This window comes from Ranitomeya imitator, chromosome 6 (assembly GCF_032444005.1).
Source record: "Ranitomeya imitator isolate aRanImi1 chromosome 6, aRanImi1.pri, whole genome shotgun sequence".
NCBI lineage: Eukaryota > Metazoa > Chordata > Amphibia > Anura > Dendrobatidae > Ranitomeya > Ranitomeya imitator.
The window spans coordinates 9,367,106-9,385,347 of NC_091287.1; the positions used below are offsets into that span (position 1 = coordinate 9,367,106).

At 55.4% G+C, this 18,242-nt stretch overlaps 1 protein-coding gene across 6 annotated transcripts in view; it reads right to left on the reverse strand.

Annotated features, from left to right (window-relative positions):
* Positions 1-18,242, reverse strand: part of SNAP47 (synaptosome associated protein 47) — a 64,177-nt gene that overhangs the window by 38,464 nt on the left and 7,471 nt on the right. For 4 of the 6 annotated variants that reach the window (XM_069729117.1, XM_069729113.1, XM_069729114.1 and 1 more), the window contains 2 exons: positions 10,849-11,362; positions 9,801-10,273 (listed from right to left, as the gene is read on the reverse strand). In XM_069729117.1, coding sequence (XP_069585218.1) covers positions 9,801-10,273; positions 10,849-11,339 — 964 coding nt within the window. In that variant the 5' untranslated portion in view covers positions 11,340-11,362. Of the gene's footprint in view, positions 1-9,800; positions 10,274-10,848; positions 11,363-16,901; positions 17,054-18,242 lie in introns of all 6 variants that reach the window. The other 2 variants (XM_069729112.1, XM_069729115.1) reach the window with 1 other exon arrangement.

The window sequence follows — 18,242 nt, forward strand, 5'->3', positions numbered from 1 at the left end:
ATCAATCTGCATAGTTTGTCCTCCAGTGTCTGCAGGCCAACAAGATGCATGGACTGATACAGTGACCCCGAGTCCCTGTCCTCCAAGCATGGGAGCACATTAAGAGGTAACAAACATCACTTCAAAAGTCAACATTCAGGCTCATATGAACAATTGCCTATGTCTCTTGACCTATTGGAAAATATGTCTGGTATAATTAAGAATAAATGCAGTGTCGTCACAGTCCTAATTCCAAAGATGGACGGATCACTACAGTCAAAATTTGACCTTTGTCCAATTCTCCAGGTAGATGAACTAAATAAGAGACTGGGGCAAGCCCAGTACTTCACATCACTCAATCTGACCAAGGGTCACTGGTAGGTGCCTCTGACAGAGTTGGCGAGAGAAGACGACCTTCATAACACCGGAGAGACTATTACTATGTTGTCTTACCTTTTGGGTTACATGTGGCCACGGTCATGTTTCACAGGCTGGTGGACATAGTTTTCGAACTCTATCTTAAGTATGCATTGGTGTACCTGGATTATATTACCATCTTCAGTAACGACCGGCAGACTCACTTGTCTTGAACAAGCGGTAGTGGATTCGCTCAGAGCCCAAAAAATGGCAAAAGGTCTCTGGGAAGCACGTTACTTGGGGTACGAGACAGGTCATGGGCCATTATGGGTGCTGATCATTCATGGGGAGATTACTCAGATGTTAATCATTCCCAGGGCGATCATCGAGGAGTCGATCATTCATGCAGTGATCCCTAAGATGTCGATGATTCCCAGGGCGATCAAAGAGGTGTCGAACATTCCCGACGCAATCACCAAGGCTTCGATCATTCACTTGGTGACTACAGAGGCATCGGCCACTTATGAGACAAAACTAAGGTGTCGATCATTCATAGAGCAATCACAGAGGTGTCGATCATTCCCAGGACGATCAATGAGGTGTTGACTATTTCTGGCAGGATCCCTGAGGTTCTGATCGCTCATGTGCTGATTACAGAGGTGTCGATCATTCATGAAGCGAACAGAGGCGTCGATCATTCATGAAGCGAACAGAGGCGTCGATCATTCATGAAGCGATCACTGAGATGTCGATCATTCATGAAGCGATCACTGAGGCGTCGATCATTCATGAAGCGATCACTGAGGCATTGATCACACATGAAGCAATCACTGAGGTGTCGATCATTCATGAAGCGATCATTCAGGCGTCGATCACTCATGAAGCGATCACTGAGGCGTCGTTCATGAAGTGAACAATGAGGCGTCGATCATTCATGAAGCGATAATTCAGGCGTCGATCACTCATGAAGCGAACACTGAGGCGTCGATCATTCATAAAGCGATCACTGAGGCATTGATCATTCATGAAGCAAACACTGAGGCGTCGATCATTCATAAAGCGATCACTGAGGCATTGATCATTCATGAAGCGAACACTGAGGCGTCGATCATTCATAAAGCGATCACTGAGGCATTGATCATTCATGAAGCGAACACTGAGGCGTCGATCATTCATAAAGCGATCACTGAGGCATTGATCATTCATGAAGCGAACACTGAGGCGCCGATCAATCATGAAGCGATCACTGAGGCGTTGATCATTCATGAAGCGAACACTGAGGCGTCGATCAATCATGAAGCGATCACTGAGGCGTTGATCATTCATAAAGCGATCACTGAGGCATCGATCATTCATGAAGCGATCACTAAGGCATTGATCATTCATGAAGCGAACACTGAGGCGTCGATCATTCATGAAGTGATCACTGAGGCGTCGATCATTCATGTAGTGATCACTGAGGCGTCGATCATTCATGAAGCGATCACTGAGGCGTCGATCATTCATGTAGTGATCACTGAGGCGTCGATCATTCATGAAGCGATCACTGAGGCGTCGATCATTCATGAAGCGAACACTGAGGCGTCGATCAATCATGAAGCGAACACTGAGGCGTCGATCATTCATGAAGCGATCACTGAGGCGTCGATCATTCATGAAGCGATCACTGAGGCGTCGATCATTCATGAAGCGAACACTGAGGCGTCGATCAATCATGAAGCGATCACTGAGGCGTTGATCATTCATGAAGCGATCACTGAGGCGTCGATCACTCATGAAGCGATCACTGAGGCGTCGATCATTCATGAAGCGATCACTGAGGCGTCGATCATTCATGAAGCGAACACTGAGGCGTCGATCAATCATGAAGCGATCACTGAGGCGTCGATCATTCATGAAGCGATCACTGAGGCGTCGATCATTCATGAAGCGAACACTGAGGCGTCGATCAATCATGAAGCGATCACTGAGGCGTTGATCATTCATGAAGCGATCACTGAGGCGTCGATCATTCATGAAGTGATCACTGAGGCGTTGATCATTCATGAAGCGATCACTGAGGCGTCGATCACTCATGAAGCGATCAGTGAGGCGTTGATCATTCACAGGGCGAACACTGAGACATCATTCATTCATGGGCCGCTCACCCAGATGTCGATCCTTCACAAGAGGATCACAGGGCATTAAACATTTATAGGGCGATCACTGAGACGTCGATGATTAGCAGGGCGATCACCAAGGTTGTGATCCTTCACAGGAAGGTTACCAAGTCGTCGCTCATTCATGGGGCGATCACCGAGGTGAAGCGAACACTGAGGCATCGATCAATCATGAAGTGATCACTGAGGCGTTGATCATTCATGAAGTGATCACTGAGGCGTTGATCATTCACAGGGTGAACACTGAGGCGTCGATCATTCATAAAGCGATTAGACGTCGATCATTCAAGAAGTGATCAGTGAGGCGTCGATCATTCATGAACACTGAGGCGTCAATCATTCATGAAATGAACACTGAGGCGTCAATCATTCATGAAATGAACACTGAGGCGTCAATCATTCATGAAATGAACACTGAGGCGTCAATCATTCATGAAATGAACACTGAGGCGTCGGTCATTCATAAAGCGATCACTGAAGCGTCGATCATTCATAAAGCGATTAGACGTCGATCATTCAAGAAGCGATCAGTGAGGCGTCGATCATTCATGAACACTGAGGCGTCAATCATTCATGAAATGAACACTGAGGCGTCAATCATTCATGAAATGAACACTGAGGCGTCAATCATTCATGAAATGAACACTGAGGCGTCAATCATTCATGAAATGAACACTGAGGCGTCGGTCATTCATAAAGCGATCACTGAAGCGTCGATCATTCATGAACACTGAGGCGTCAATCATTCATGAAATGAACACTGAGGCGTCAATCATTCATGAAATGAACACTGAGGCGTCGGTCATTCATAAAGCGATCACTGAAGCGTCGATCATTCATAAAGCGATTAGACGTCGATCATTCAAGAAGCGATCAGTGAGGCGTCGATCATTCATGAACACTGAGGCGTCAATCATTCATGAAATGAACACTGAGGCGTCAATCATTCATGAAATGAACACTGAGGCGTCAATCATTCATGAAATGAACACTGAGGCGTCAATCATTCATGAAATGAACACTGAGGCGTCGGTCATTCATAAAGCGATCACTGAAGCGTCGATCATTCATGAACACTGAGGCGTCAATCATTCATGAAATGAACACTGAGGCGTCAATCATTCATGAAATAACACTGAGGCGTCAATCATTCATGAAATGAACACAGGCGTCAATCATTCATGAAATGAACACTGAGGCGTCGGTCATTCATAAAGCGATCACTGAAGCGTCGATCATTCATAAAGCGATTAGACGTCGATCATTCAAGAAGCGATCAGTGAGGCGTCGATCATTCATGAACACTGAGGCGTCAATCATTCATGAAATGAACACTGAGGCGTCAATCATTCATGAAATGAACACTGAGGCGTCAATCATTCATGAAATGAACACTGAGGCGTCAATCATTCATGAAATGAACACTGAGGCGTCGGTCATTCATAAAGCGATCACTGAAGCGTCGATCATTCATGAACACTGAGGCGTCAATCATTCATGAAATGAACACTGAGGCGTCAATCATTCATGAAATGAACACTGAGGCGTCGGTCATTCATAAAGCGATCACTGAAGCGTCGATCATTCATAAAGCGATTAGACGTCGATCATTCAAGAAGCGATCAGTGAGGCGTCGATCATTCATGAACACTGAGGCGTCAATCATTCATGAAATGAACACTGAGGCGTCAATCATTCATGAAATGAACACTGAGGCGTCAATCATTCATGAAATGAACACTGAGGCGTCAATCATTCATGAAATGAACACTGAGGCGTCGGTCATTCATAAAGCGATCACTGAAGCGTCGATCATTCATGAACACTGAGGCGTCAATCATTCATGAAATGAACACTGAGGCGTCAATCATTCATGAAATAACACTGAGGCGTCAATCATTCATGAAATGAACACAGGCGTCAATCATTCATGAAATGAACACTGAGGCGTCGGTCATTCATAAAGCGATCACTGAGGCGTCGATCATTCATGAAGCGATCACTGAGGCGTCGATCATTCATGAAGCGATCACTGAGGCATTGATCATTCACAGGGCGATCACTGAGGCGTCGATCATTCATGAAGCGATCACTGAGGCGTTGATCATTCACAGGGCGAACACTGAGGCGTCGTTTGTTCACAGGGCGATCACTGAGACATCATTCATGGGCCGCTCACCCAGATGTCGATCCTTCACAAAAAGATCACAGGGCATTAAACATTTATAGGGCGATCACTGAGACGTCGATGATTCCCAGGGCGATCACCAAGGTTTTGATCCTTCACAGGAAGGTTACCAAGGCGTCACTCATTCATGGGTCGATCACCGAGGTATCGGTCGTTCACAGGGCGATCACTGAGGCATCAACATCAAAGTGGCTCCATGATGAACGTCCTCATGGCCACAAGGACAAACCAGTCAATACGGGGGAGGGGGGTCCAGGCTAATGTGTGCATTAAGTGGTGGTGGACTGCGGATGGTTAATGATTGTCGGCCGCATCCTCATTAAAAAAGGGAAACTTCTCCGCAAGCTAATGAGTAACAGCGAGCGCGGAGGCGACAGGTCATGTGACTGCCACCCGGGGGAGCGGGATTATTGTGGAGAGGACCGAACCAACTGACAAAGAACTGTAGCGGGGACTGAGTGTGAAAAGTTCTGCGGCTTTGTAATTGTCTCAGTTCTGTGCCGTGTGCAGCGTCTGTGTTCAGAGTCCAGCAGGGCCGGGCACTGCGGAGCAGCTCTGGAGGATTTACACATGCTGCTTTGTGACCAGAGATGAGAGAAAGGATTTACAGGGACCTTCTGCAGCAGTCTCCGGTCTCATCTCTCCGATCTCTCCCGTCTCAACTCTCCCGTCTCACCTCTCCGATCTCTCCCGTCTCACCTCTCCCGTCTCGTCTCTCCCGTCTCGCCTCTCCCGTCTCGCCTCTCCCGTCTCGTCTCTCCCGTTTCGTCTCTCCAGTCTCGTCTCTCCCGTCACGTCTCTCCCGTCTCGCCTCTCCCGTCTCGCCTCTCCCGTCACGTCTCTCCCGTCTCGCCTCTCCCGTCTCGTCTCTCCCGTCTCGTGTCTCCAGTCTCGTCTCTCCCGTCACGTCTCTCCCGTCTCGCCTCTCCCGTCTCGCCTCTCCCGTCTCGCCTCTCCCGTCTCGCCTCTCCAGTCTCGCCTCTCCCGTCACGTCTCTCCCGTCACGTCTCTCCCGTCTCGCCTCTCCCGTCTCGCCTCTCCCGTCTCGCCTCTCCCGTCTCGTCTCTCCCGTCTCGTCTCTCCCGTCACGTCTCTCCCGTCACGTCTCTCCCGTCTCGTCTCTCCCGTCTCGTCTCTCCCGTCTCGTCTCTCACGTCTCGTCTCTCACGTCTCGTCTCTCACGTCTCGTCTCTCACGTCTCGTCTCTCCCGTCACATCTCTCTGTTTTCTGGAGTTAAAATGATTTGTCCTCAGAAAGAGAATGAATATTGTGTGATCCTGGGGTGCCTCATATCTCCGGTCTCATCTCTCCCGTCTCCTCTCTCCCGTCTCGCCTCTCCCGTCTCGTCTCTCACGTCTCCTCTCTCCCGTCTCCTCTCTCCCGTCTCCTCTCTCCCGTCTCCTCTCTCCCGTCTCCTCTCTCCGGTCTCCTCTCTCAGGTCTCCTCTCTCCCGTCTCCTCTCTCCAGTCTCCTCTCTCCAGTCTCCTCTCTCCAGTCTCCTCTCTCCTGTCATGTCTCTCCAGTCTCCTCTCTCCCGTCTCCTCTCTCCCGTCTCCTCTCTCCCGTCTCCTCTCTCCCGTCTCCTCTCTCCCGTCACGTCTCTCCAGTCTCCTCTCTCCCGTCTCCTCTCTCCAGTCTCGTCTCTCCAGTCTCCTCTCTCTCCCGTCACGTCTCTCCAGTCTCCTCTATCCTGTCACATCTCTCCAGTCTCCTCTCTCCAGTCTCCTCTCTCCTGTCACATCTCTCCTGTCACATCTCTCCTGTCACATCTCTCCCGTCTCGCCTCTCCCGTCACATCTCTCCCGTCACATCTCTCCCGTCTCGCCTCTCACGTCTCGTCTCTCACTTCTCGTCTCTCCCGTCTCCTCTCTCCCGTCTCCTCTCTCCCGTCTCCTCTCTCCTGACACGTCTCTCCAGTCTCCTCTCTCCAGTCTCCTCTCTCCTGTCACGTCTCTCCAGTCTCCTCTCTCCCGTCTCCTCTCTCCCGTCTCCTCTCTCCCGTCTCCTCTCTCCCGTCACGTCTCTCCAGTCTCCTCTCTCCCGTCTCCTCTCTCCAGTCTCCTCTCTCCCGTCTCCTCTCTCAGGTCTCCTCTCTCCCGTCTCCTCTCTCCCGTCTCCTCTCTCCCGTCTCCTCTCTCCAGTCTCCTCTCTCCAGTCTCCTCTCTCCCGTCTCCTCTCTCCCGTCTCGTCTCTCCAGTCTCGTCTCTCCAGTCTCGTCTCTCCAGTCTCGTCTCTCCTGTCATGTCTCTCCAGTCTCCTCTCTCCAGTCTCCTCTCTCCCGTCATGTCTCTCCAGTCTCCTCTCTCCTGTCACATCTCTCCAGTCTCCTCTCTCCAGTCTCCTCTCTCCAGTCTCCTCTCTCCCGTCACATCTCTCCCGTCTCGCCTCTCCCGTCTCGCCTCTCCCGTCTCGCCTCTCCCGTCTCGTCTTTCCCGTCACATCTCTCCCGTCACGTCTCTCCAGTCTCCTCTCTCCAGTCTCCTCTCTCCAGTCTCCTCTCTCCCGTCTCCTCTCTCCCGTCTCCTCTCTCCCGTCTCCTCTCTCCCGTCTCCTCTCTCCCGTCTCCTCTCTCCCGTCACGCCTCTCCCGTCTCGCCTCTCCCGTCTCGCCTCTCCCGTCTCGCCTCTCCCGTCTCGCCTCTCCCGTCTCGCCTCTCCAGTCACGTCTCTCCAGTCACGTCTCTCCCGTCACGTCTCTCCCGTCTCGTCTCTCCCGTCTCGTCTCTCACTTCTCGTCTCTCACGTCTCGTCTCTCACGTCTCGTCTCTCACGTCTCGTCTCTCACGTCTCGTCTCTCCCGTCACATCTCTCTGTTTTCTGGAGTTAAAATGATTTGTCCTCAGAAAGAGAATGAATATTGTGTGATCCTGGGGTGCCTCATCTCTCCGGTCTCATCTCTCCCGTCTCCTCTCTCCCGTCTCGCCTCTCCCGTCTCCTCTCTCCCGTCTCCTCTCTCCCGTCTCCTCTCTCCCGTCTCCTCTCTCCTGACACGTCTCTCCAGTCTCCTCTCTCCAGTCTCCTCTCTCTTGTCACGTCTCTCCAGTCTCCTCTCTCAGGTCTCCTCTCTCCCGTCTCCTCTCTCCCGTCTCCTCTCTCCAGTCTCCTCTCTCCAGTCTCCTCTCTCCTGTCATGTCTCTCCAGTCTCCTCTCTCCAGTCTCCTCTCTCCCGTCTCCTCTCTCCCGTCTCCTCTCTCCCGTCTCCTCTCTCCAGTCTCGTCTCTTCAGTCTCCTCTCTCCTGTCATGTCTCTCCAGTCTCCTCTCTCCAGTCTCCTCTCTCCCGTCACGTCTCTCCAGTCTCCTCTCTCCTGTCACATCTCTCCCGTCACATCTCTCCCGTCTCGCCTCTCCCGTCTCGTCTTTCCCGTCACATCTCTCTCGTCACATCTCTCCCGTCTCGTCTCTCCAGACTCGTCTCTCCGGTCTCCTCTCTCCGGTCTCCTCTCTCCCGTCTCCTCTCTCCCGTCTCCTCTCTCCCGTCTCCTCTCTCCCGTCTCCTCTCTCCCGTCTCCTCTCTCCAGTCTCCTCTCTCCAGTCTCCTCTCTCCAGTCTCCTCTCTCCTGTCATGTCTCTCCAGTCTCCTCTCTCCCGTCTCCTCTCTCCCGTCTCCTCTCTCCAGTCTCCTCTCTCCAGTCTCCTCTCTCCAGTCTCCTCTCTCCAGTCTCCTCTCTCCAGTCTCCTCTCTCCTGTCACGTCTCTCCAGTCTCCTCTCCCATCTCCTCTCTCCAGTCTCGTCTCTCCAGTCTCCTCTCTCCTGTCATGTCTCTCCAGTCTCCTCACTCCAGTCTCCTCTCTCCCGTCTCCTCTCTCCCGTCACATCTCTCCAGTCTCCTCTCTCCAGTCTCCTCTCTCCAGTCTCCTCTCTCCTGTCACATCTCTCCTGTCACATCTCTCCTGTCACATCTCTCCCGTCTCGCCTCTCCCGTCACATCTCTCCCATCACATCTCTCCCGTCTCGTCTCTCCAGTCTCGTCTCTCCAGACTCGTCTCTCCAGTCTCCTCTCTCCAGTCTCCTCTCTCCAGTCTCCTCTCTCCAGTCTCCTCTCTCCAGTCTCCTCTCTCCAGTCTCCTCTCTCCTGTCACATCTCTCCTGTCTCCTTTCTCCCGTCTCGCCTCTCCCGTCTCCTCTCTCCCGTCTCCTCTCTCCCGTCTCCTCTCTCCCGTCTTGTCTCTCTCGTCTGGTCTCGTCTCTCTGTTTTCTGGAGTTAAAATGATTTGTCCTCAGAAAGAGAATGAACATTGTGTGATCCTGAGGCGCCATCTACTGGTCAGTGGTAGTAGTGCAAGACAACATGTGACAGCAGAATAATGAGTGCAGCTCTGGATGTGATTGGAGAATAACAACACTGAATAGTGAGTGCAGCTCTGGGTGTGAGTGGAGTATAAGAACGCAGAACAGTGAGTGCAGCTCTGGATGTGAGTGGAGTATAAGAACGCAGAATAGCGAGTGCAGCTCCGGATGTGAGTGGAGTATAAGAACGCAGAATAGCGAGTGCAGCTCTGGATGTGAATGGAGTATAAGAAGGCAGAATAGTGAGTGCAGCTTCGGATGTGAGTGGAGTATAAAAACGCAGAATAGTGAGTGCAGCTCCTGATGTGAGTGGAGTATAAGAATGCAGAATAGCGAGTGCAGCTCTGGATGTGAATGGAGTATAAAAACGCAGAATAGCGAGTGCAGCTCTGGATGTGAGTGGAGTATAAGAACGCAGAATAGTGAAGGCAGCTCTGGGTGTGAGTGGAGCATAAGAATGCAGAATAGTGAGTGCAGCTCTGGATGTGAGTGGAGTATAAGAACACAGAACAGTGAGTGCAGCTCTGGATGTGAGTGGGGTATAAGAAGGCAGAATAGTGAGTGCAGCTCTGGATGTGAGTGGGGTATAAGAAGGCAGAATAGTGAGTGCAGCGCTGGATGTGAGTGAAGCATAAGAACACAGAACAGTGAGTGCAGCTCTGGATGTGAGTGGGGTATAAGAAGGCAGAATAGTGAGTGCAGCTCTGGGTGTGAGTGGAGTATAAGAACACAGAACAGTGAGTGCAGCTCTGGATGTGAGTGGAGTATAAGAACACAGAACAGCGAGTGCAGCTCTGGGTGTGAGTGGAGTTCTCGGTGCCTAGTTACCCGTCTGCCACCCCGGACTCCTGCTGCCGGGGGACGCGCGGCCCTTGTCTCGGACCACGGCTGCCTCCTCCAGGACCTCCACCTTGCTCTTGTACTGCAGCTCCAGCAGGGGGAGCACGTCCGGTAACCTGGCGGAGAGGACGCTGCAGGTGACGTCCGGCCGCCCGATGAATCTCTGCCGGACCCTCATCTCGTGGCCGCTCACCACCCTGATGTCGTCCACGTCCTGCCGCTCGTAGCGCTGCACCGGCCGCAGGTCGCAGTCACAGATCTCCATGGCGGACAGCAGGAGGGTCAGGTGTCCCGGGCGGAGGGTGACGTCGGGGTGACGGCAGAAGACGGCGGGGATGACGGCGATGACTCCTTCCTTCCCGCGGCTCTGGGCGGACGCCGCAGCTTCTTTACTGGTCGTCCTCCTCCAAGGATTCCTGCTGAACGGCCACCAAGATGGAGACTCCAGGACCGACAACATCCTGCGGGGAGACAAGCACAGATCAGCAATGGCGGCTGTGCTGGAGGTGACTGCCGGACCACCATAGATCGGAGGACTGGCCATCTAGGGGGTGGTCTCCTGGCCTTCCCAGACTACAGCGGTGCTCATCCTGCACCTCCTGGTTCATTAACACAATGCTAGAACATAATGTAGCAGAGGATTAATGGTAGATCCTCTGCTGTGTCCCCGATCCAGCACTCATGAGGCTCGGGATGAGCGGTGCGGGCAGCAGGGGGTTAATGGTAGATCTCCTGCATCCCTGGCCCTGCTCTCGTGCAGCAGGGGGGCTCAGGATGAGCAGTGCAGGCAGCAGGGGGTTAAAGGTAGATCCTCTGCTCCTCATCCCTGGCATTGCTGCCATGAAGCAGGAGGCTCAGGATGAGCACTGCAGGCAGGAGGGGGGTTATCATCATGTCCTCTGCTCCTCATCCCTGGCATTGCTACCATGAAGCAGGTGGCTCAGGATGAGCAATGCAGGCAGCAGGGGGCTAATGGTAGATCCTCTCCATCCCTGGCCCTGCTGTCGTGCAGCAGGGGGCTCAGGATGACTCTTACCTGTCGGCGGTGGCCATGTCGCCCTCTATCTTGCTCAGGCCGCTCATGATGTTGCCCAGCTGCTCCCCCTGGTGGTGCAGGACCCGGGTGGTGTCCTCCAGGAGTCTCTGGGAGCCGGACATGATAGCGATGAGCTCGGCCCCCCGGGAGTTGTTGGGGGTCCCCTGCTCCCCTCGCGGTGACAGTAGCTGCTCCCTCCAGAAATGCTCCAGCACGGTGAAGACGGCGTTCCTGCTGGGCGCCAGCGAGCTGAACCAGTGCTTGTCCCCGCCGCGCGCCAGCACCGTGATGGCGCTGAAGATGTAACTGGACGACTCCTTCTTCATCTCACTGATGCAGGACAGCGGGAGGCTCAGTGCGCAGTGCTCGGCTCCGTCCAGACGGAGGCGCAGGTGAGTGGCGGTCAGCGACAGCCGCCCCGGACGCCATCCCTTCTTGCTGGCCAGGTAGTAGGAGCAGCTCCAGCTCCGGACGGCGGGATCGTTACTCATCAGGGTCCGGAGCCGACAGCAATCTGCAAAATCAACAGAGAACTGCGAAGTCTGCACAAACACAAATCAGGCGAGCAAGGCTGCAGTGTAAAGCAGGCAGGAATCCAGCAGCAGTCTGAGCCGAGAAGCAGGAGCCGCTGATCACAGCTGTGCCCCAATGGAGAGAGGCTGCAGTGTAAAGCAGGCAGGAATCCAGCAGCAGTCTGAGCCGAGAAGCAGGAGCCGCTGATCACAGCTGTGCCCCAATGGAGAGAGGCTGCAGTGTAAAGCAGGCAGGAATCCAGCAGCAGCCTGAGCCGAGAAGCAGGAGCCGCTGATCACAGCTGTGCCCCAATGGAGAGAGGCTGCAGTGTAAAGCAGGCAGGAATCCAGCAGCAGCCTGAGCCGAGAAGCAGGAGCCGCTGATCACAGCTGTGCCCCAATGGAGAGAGGCTGCAGTGTAAAGCAGGCAGGAATCCAGCAGCAGCCTGAGCCGAGAAGCAGGAGCCGCTGATCACAGCTGTGCCCAATGGAGAGAGGCTGCAGTGTAAAGCAGGCAGGAATCCAGCAGCAGCCTGAGCCGAGAAGCAGGAGCCGCTGATCACAGCTGTGCCCCAATGGAGAGAGGCTGCAGTGTAAAGCAGGCAGGAATCCAGCAGCAGCCTGAGCCGAGAAGCAGGAGCCGCTGATCACAGCTGTGCCCAATGGAGAGAGGCTGCAGTGTAAAGCAGGCAGGAATCCAGCAGCAGCCAGAGCCGAGAAGCAGGAGCCGCTGATCACAGCTGTGCCCCAATGGAGAGAGGCTGCAGGGTAAAGCAGGCAGGAATCCAGCAGGAGCCTGAGCCGAGAAGCAGGAGCCGCTGATCACAGCTGTGCCCCAATGGAGAGAGGCTGCAGGGTAAAGCAGGCAGGAATCCAGCAGCAGCCTGAGCCGAAAAGCAGGAGCCGCTGATCACAGCTGTGCCCCAATGGAGAGAGGCTGCAGGGTAAAGCAGGCAGGAATCCAGCAGCAGCCTGAGCCGAGAAGCAGGAGCCGCTGATCACAGCTGTGCCCAATGGAGAGAGGCTGCAGTGTAAAGCAGGCAGGAATCCAGCAGCAGCCAGAGCCGAGAAGCAGGAGCCGCTGATCACAGCTGTGCCCAATGGAGAGAGGCTGCAGTGTAAAGCAGGCAGGAATCCAGCAGCAGCCAGAGCCGAGAAGCAGGAGCCGCTGATCACAGCTGTGCCCCAATGGAGAGAGGCTGCAGGGTAAAGCAGGCAGGAATCCAGCAGCAGCCTGAGCCGAGAAGCAGGAGCCGCTGATCACAGCTGTGCCCAATGGAGAGAGGCTGCAGTGTAAAGCAGGCAGGAATCCAGCAGCAGCCAGAGCCGAGAAGCAGGAGCCGCTGATCACAGCTGTGCCCAATGGAGAGAGGCTGCAGTGTAAAGCAGGCAGGAATCCAGCAGCAGCCAGAGCCGAGAAGCAGGAGCCGCTGATCACAGCTGTGCCCCAATGGAGAGAGGCTGCAGGGTAAAGCAGGCAGGAATCCAGCAGGAGCCTGAGCCGAGAAGCAGGAGCCGCTGATCACAGCTGTGCCCCAATGGAGAGAGGCTGCAGGGTAAAGCAGGCAGGAATCCAGCAGGAGCCTGAGCCGAGAAGCAGGAGCCGCTGATCACAGCTGTGCCCAATGGAGAGAGGCTGCAGTGTAAAGCAGGCAGGAATCCAGCAGCAGCCAGAGCCGAGAAGCAGGAGCCGCTGACCACAGCTGTGCCCAATGGAGAGAGGCTGCAGTGTAAAGCAGGCAGGAATCCAGCAGCAGCCTGAGCCGAAAAGCAGGAGCCGCTGATCACAGCTGTGCCCCAATGGAGAGAGGCTGCAGGGTAAAGCAGGCAGGAATCCAGCAGGAGCCTGAGCCGAGAAGCAGGAGCCGCTGACCACAGCTGTGCCCCAATGGAGAGAGGCTGCAGTGTAAAGCAGGCAGGAATCCAGCAGCAGCCTGAGCCGAGAAGCAGGAGCCGCTGATCACAGCTGTGCCCCAATGGAGAGAGGCTGCAGTGTAAAGCAGGCAGGAATCCAGCAGCAGCCTGAGCCGAGAAGCAGGAGCCGCTGACCACAGCTGTGCCCAATGGAGAGAGGCTGCAGTGTAAAGCAGGCAGGAATCCAGCAGCAGCCTGAGCCGAAAAGCAGGAGCCGCTGATCACAGCTGTGCCCCAATGGAGAGAGGCTGCAGTGTAAAGCAGGCAGGAATCCAGCAGGAGCCTGAGCCGAGAAGCAGGAGCTGCTGATCACAGCTGTGCCCCAATGGAGAGAGGCTGCAGTGTAAAGCAGGCAGGAATCCAGCAGCAGCCTGAGCCGAGAAGCAGGAGCCGCTGATCACAGCTGTGCCCCAATGGAGAGAGGCTGCAGTGTAAAGCAGGCAGGAATCCAGCAGCAGCCAGAGCCGAGAAGCAGGAGCCGCTGACCACAGCTGTGCCCAATGGAGAGAGGCTGCAGTGTAAAGCAGGCAGGAATCCAGCAGCAGCCTGAGCCGAAAAGCAGGAGCCGCTGATCACAGCTGTGCCCCAATGGAGAGAGGCTGCAGTGTAAAGCAGGCAGGAATCCAGCAGCAGCCAGAGCCGAGAAGCAGGAGCCGCTGATCACAGCTGTGCCCAATGGAGAGAGGCTGCAGTGTAAAGCAGGCAGGAATCCAGCAGGAGCCTGAGCCGAGAAGCAGGAGCCGCTGATCACAGCTGTGCCCCAATGGAGAGAGGCTGCAGTGTAAAGCAGGCAGGAATACAGCAGCAGCCAGAGCCGAGAAGCAGGAGCCGCTGACCACAGCTGTGCCCAATGGAGAGAGGCTGCAGTGTAAAGCAGGCAGGAATCCAGCAGCAGCCTGAGCCGAAAAGCAGGAGCCGCTGATCACAGCTGTGCCCCAATGGAGAGAGGCTGCAGGGTAAAGCAGGCAGGAATCCAGCAGGAGCCTGAGCCGAGAAGCAGGAGCCGCTGATCACAGCTGTGCCCCAATGGAGAGAGGCTGCAGTGTAAAGCAGGCAGGAATCCAGCAGCAGCCTGAGCCGAGAAGCAGGAGCCGCTGACCACAGCTGTGCCCAATGGAGAGAGGCTGCAGTGTAAAGCAGGCAGGAATCCAGCAGCAGCCTGAGCCGAAAAGCAGGAGCCGCTGATCACAGCTGTGCCCCAATGGAGAGAGGCTGCAGTGTAAATCAGGCAGGAATCCAGCAGCAGCCTGAGCCGAGAAGCAGGAGCCGCTGATCACAGCTGTGCCCCAATGGAGAGAGGCTGCAGTGTAAAGCAGGCAGGAATCCAGCAGGAGCCAGAGCCGAGAAGCAGGAGCCGCTGATCACAGCTGTGCCCCAATGGAGAGAGGCTGCAGTGTAAAGCAGGCAGGAATCCAGCAGCAGCCTGAGTCGAGAAGCAGGAGCCGCTGATCACAGCTGTGCCCCAATGGAGAGAGGCTGCAGTGTAAAGCAGGCAGGAATCCAGCAGCAGCCAGAGCCGAGAAGCAGGAGCCGCTGACCACAGCTGTGCCCAATGGAGAGAGGCTGCAGTGTAAAGCAGGCAGGAATCCAGCAGCAGCCTGAGCCGAAAAGCAGGAGCCGCTGATCACAGCTGTGCCCCAATGGAGAGAGGCTGCAGTGTAAAGCAGGCAGGAATCCAGCAGGAGCCAGAGCCGAGAAGCAGGAGCCGCTGACCACAGCTGTGCCCAATGGAGAGAGGCTGCAGTGTAAAGCAGGCAGGAATCCAGCAGCAGCCTGAGCCGAAAAGCAGGAGCCGCTGATCACAGCTGTGCCCCAATGGAGAGAGGCTGCAGGGTAAAGCAGGCAGGAATCCAGCAGGAGCCTGAGCCGAAAAGCAGGAGCCGCTGATCACAGCTGTGCCCCAATGGAGAGAGTCTGCAGTGTAAAGCAGGCAGGAATCCAGCAGCAGCCTGAGCCGAAAAGCAGGAGCCGCTGATCACAGCTGTGCCCCAATGGAGAGAGTCTGCAGTGTAAAGCAGGCAGGAATCCAGCAGCAGCCTGAGCCGAGAAGCAGGAGCCGCTGACCACAGCTGTGCCCAATGGAGAGAGGCTGCAGTGTAAAGCAGGCAGGAATCCAGCAGCAGCCTGAGCCGAGAAGCAGGAGCCGCTGATCACAGCTGTGCCCCAATGGAGAGAGTCTGCAGTGTAAAGCAGGCAGGAATCCAGCAGCAGCCAGAGCCGAGAAGCAGGAGCCGCTGACCACAGCTGTGCCCAATGGAGAGAGGCTGCAGTGTAAAGCAGGCAGGAATCCAGCAGCAGCCTGAGCCGAAAAGCAGGAGCCGCTGATCACAGCTGTGCCCCAATGGAGAGAGGCTGCAGGGTAAAGCAGGCAGGAATCCAGCAGGAGCCTGAGCCGAAAAGCAGGAGCCGCTGATCACAGCTGTGCCCCAATGGAGAGAGGCTGCAGTGTAAAGCAGGCAGGAATCCAGCAGCAGCCTGAGCCGAGAAGCAGGAGCCGCTGATCACAGCTGTGCCCCAATGGAGAGAGGCTGCAGTGTAAAGCAGGCAGGAATCCAGCAGCAGCCTGAGCCGAGAAGCAGGAGCCGCTGATCACAGCTGTGCCCCAATGGAGAGAGGCTGCAGTGTAAAGCAGGCAGGAATCCAGCAGCAGCCTGAGCCGAGAAGCAGGAGCCGCTGATCACAGCTGTGCCCCAATGGAGAGAGGCTGCAGTGTAAAGCAGGCAGGAATCCAGCAGCAGCCTGAGCCGAGAAGCAGGAGCCGCTGATCACAGCTGTGCCCCAATGGAGAGAGGCTGCAGTGTAAAGCAGGCAGGAATCCAGCAGCAGCCTGAGCCGAGAAGCAGGAGCCGCTGATCACAGCTGTGCCCAATGGAGAGAGGCTGCAGTGTAAAGCAGGCAGGAATCCAGCAGCAGCCAGAGCCGAGAAGCAGGAGCCGCTGACCACAGCTGTGCCCAATGGAGAGAGGCTGCAGTGTAAAGCAGGCAGGAATCCAGCAGCAGCCTGAGCCGAAAAGCAGGAGCCGCTGATCACAGCTGTGCCCCAATGGAGAGAGGCTGCAGGGTAAAGCAGGCAGGAATCCAGCAGGAGCCTGAGCCGAAAAGCAGGAGCCGCTGATCACAGCTGTGCCCCAATGGAGAGAGTCTGCAGTGTAAAGCAGGCAGGAATCCAGCAGCAGCCTGAGCCGAAAAGCAGGAGCCGCTGATCACAGCTGTGCCCCAATGGAGAGAGGCTGCAGGGTAAAGCAGGCAGGAATCCAGCAGGAGCCTGAGCCGAAAAGCAGGAGCCGCTGATCACAGCTGTGCCCCAATGGAGAGAGGCTGCAGTGTAAAGCAGGCAGGAATCCAGCAGCAGCCTGAGCCGAGAAGCAGGAGCCGCTGATCACAGCTGTGCCCCAATGGAGAGAGGCTGCAGTGTAAAGCAGGCAGGAATCCAGCAGCAGCCTGAGCCGAGAAGCAGGAGCCGCTGATCACAGCTGTGCCCCAATGGAGAGAGGCTGCAGTATAAAGCATGGGGCTGTACAGAGCAGATGAGACACGGGGTCCTGTGCAGTGCGGCGACTAGTGGCGCCTCCCCAGCTGATGGCCTTCTGGTTATGGGAAGGTCCCGATGAGTTTTTGCAAACTTACAATAAAGCCTCGGCGGCTCTTCTGGAAGGTTAGTTGTGCTTCAGCTAGTGCTCTCTGCGTTCAGCCAAATCTGAAGAACCATTGGCCTCGTACTCAGCGGTTTATCATCTGGAGACGTCATGTGACCGGGAGCCGCCAAGGTTTTATTTTATCTGTAAACGACACCACACAGCGACCGACCCACGGCATCATCATCATCATCATCAACCCAGAGGGGGGACACCACATAGCGACCGACCCACGGCATCATCATCAACCCGGAGGGGGGACACCACACAGTGACCGACCTGCAGCATCATCATCATCAACCCGGAGGGGGGATGCCACATAGCGACCGACCCGTAGCATCATCATCATCAACCCGGAGGGGGGACACCACACAGTGACCGACCCGCAGCATCATCATCAAACCGGAGGGGGGACACCACACAGCGACCAACCCGCAGCATCATCATCATCAACCCGGAGGGGGGACACCACACAGCGACCGACCTGTAGCATCATCATCATCAACCCGGAGGGGGGACACCACATAGCGACCGACCCGTAGCATCATCATCATCAACCCGGAGGGGGGACACCACACAGTGACCGACCTGCAGCATCATCATCATCATCATCAACCCAGAGGGGGGACACCACATAGCGACCGACCCGTAGCATCATCATCATCAACCCGGAGGGGGGACACCACACAGTGACCGACCCGCAGCATCATCATCATCATCAAACCGGAGGGGGGACACCACACAGCGACCAACCCGCAGCATCATCATCATCATCAACCCAGAGGTGGGACACCACACAGCGACCGACCCGCAGTATCATCATCAAACCGAAGGGGAGACACCACACAGTGACCGACCCGTAGCATCATCATCATCAACCTGGAGGGGGGACACCACACAGCGACCGACCCACAGCATCATCATCATCATCAACCCAGAGGGGGGACACCACATAGCGACCGACCCGTAGCATCATCATCATCAACCCGGAGGGGGAACACCACACAGCGACCGACCCGCAGCATCAGCATCATCAACCTGGAGGGGGGACACCACACAGCGACCGACCCACAGCATCATCATCATCAACCCAGAGGGGGGACACCACATAGCGACCGACCCGTAGCATCATCATCATCAACCCGGAGGGGGAACACCACACAGCGACCGACCTGCAGTATCGTCATCAAAAAGGAGGGGGACATCACACAGCGACCGACCTGCAGCATCATCATCATCATCATCAACCCGGAGGGGGGACACCACACAGTGACCGACCTGCAGCATCATCATCATCATCAACCCGGAGGGGGGACACCACACAGTGACCGAC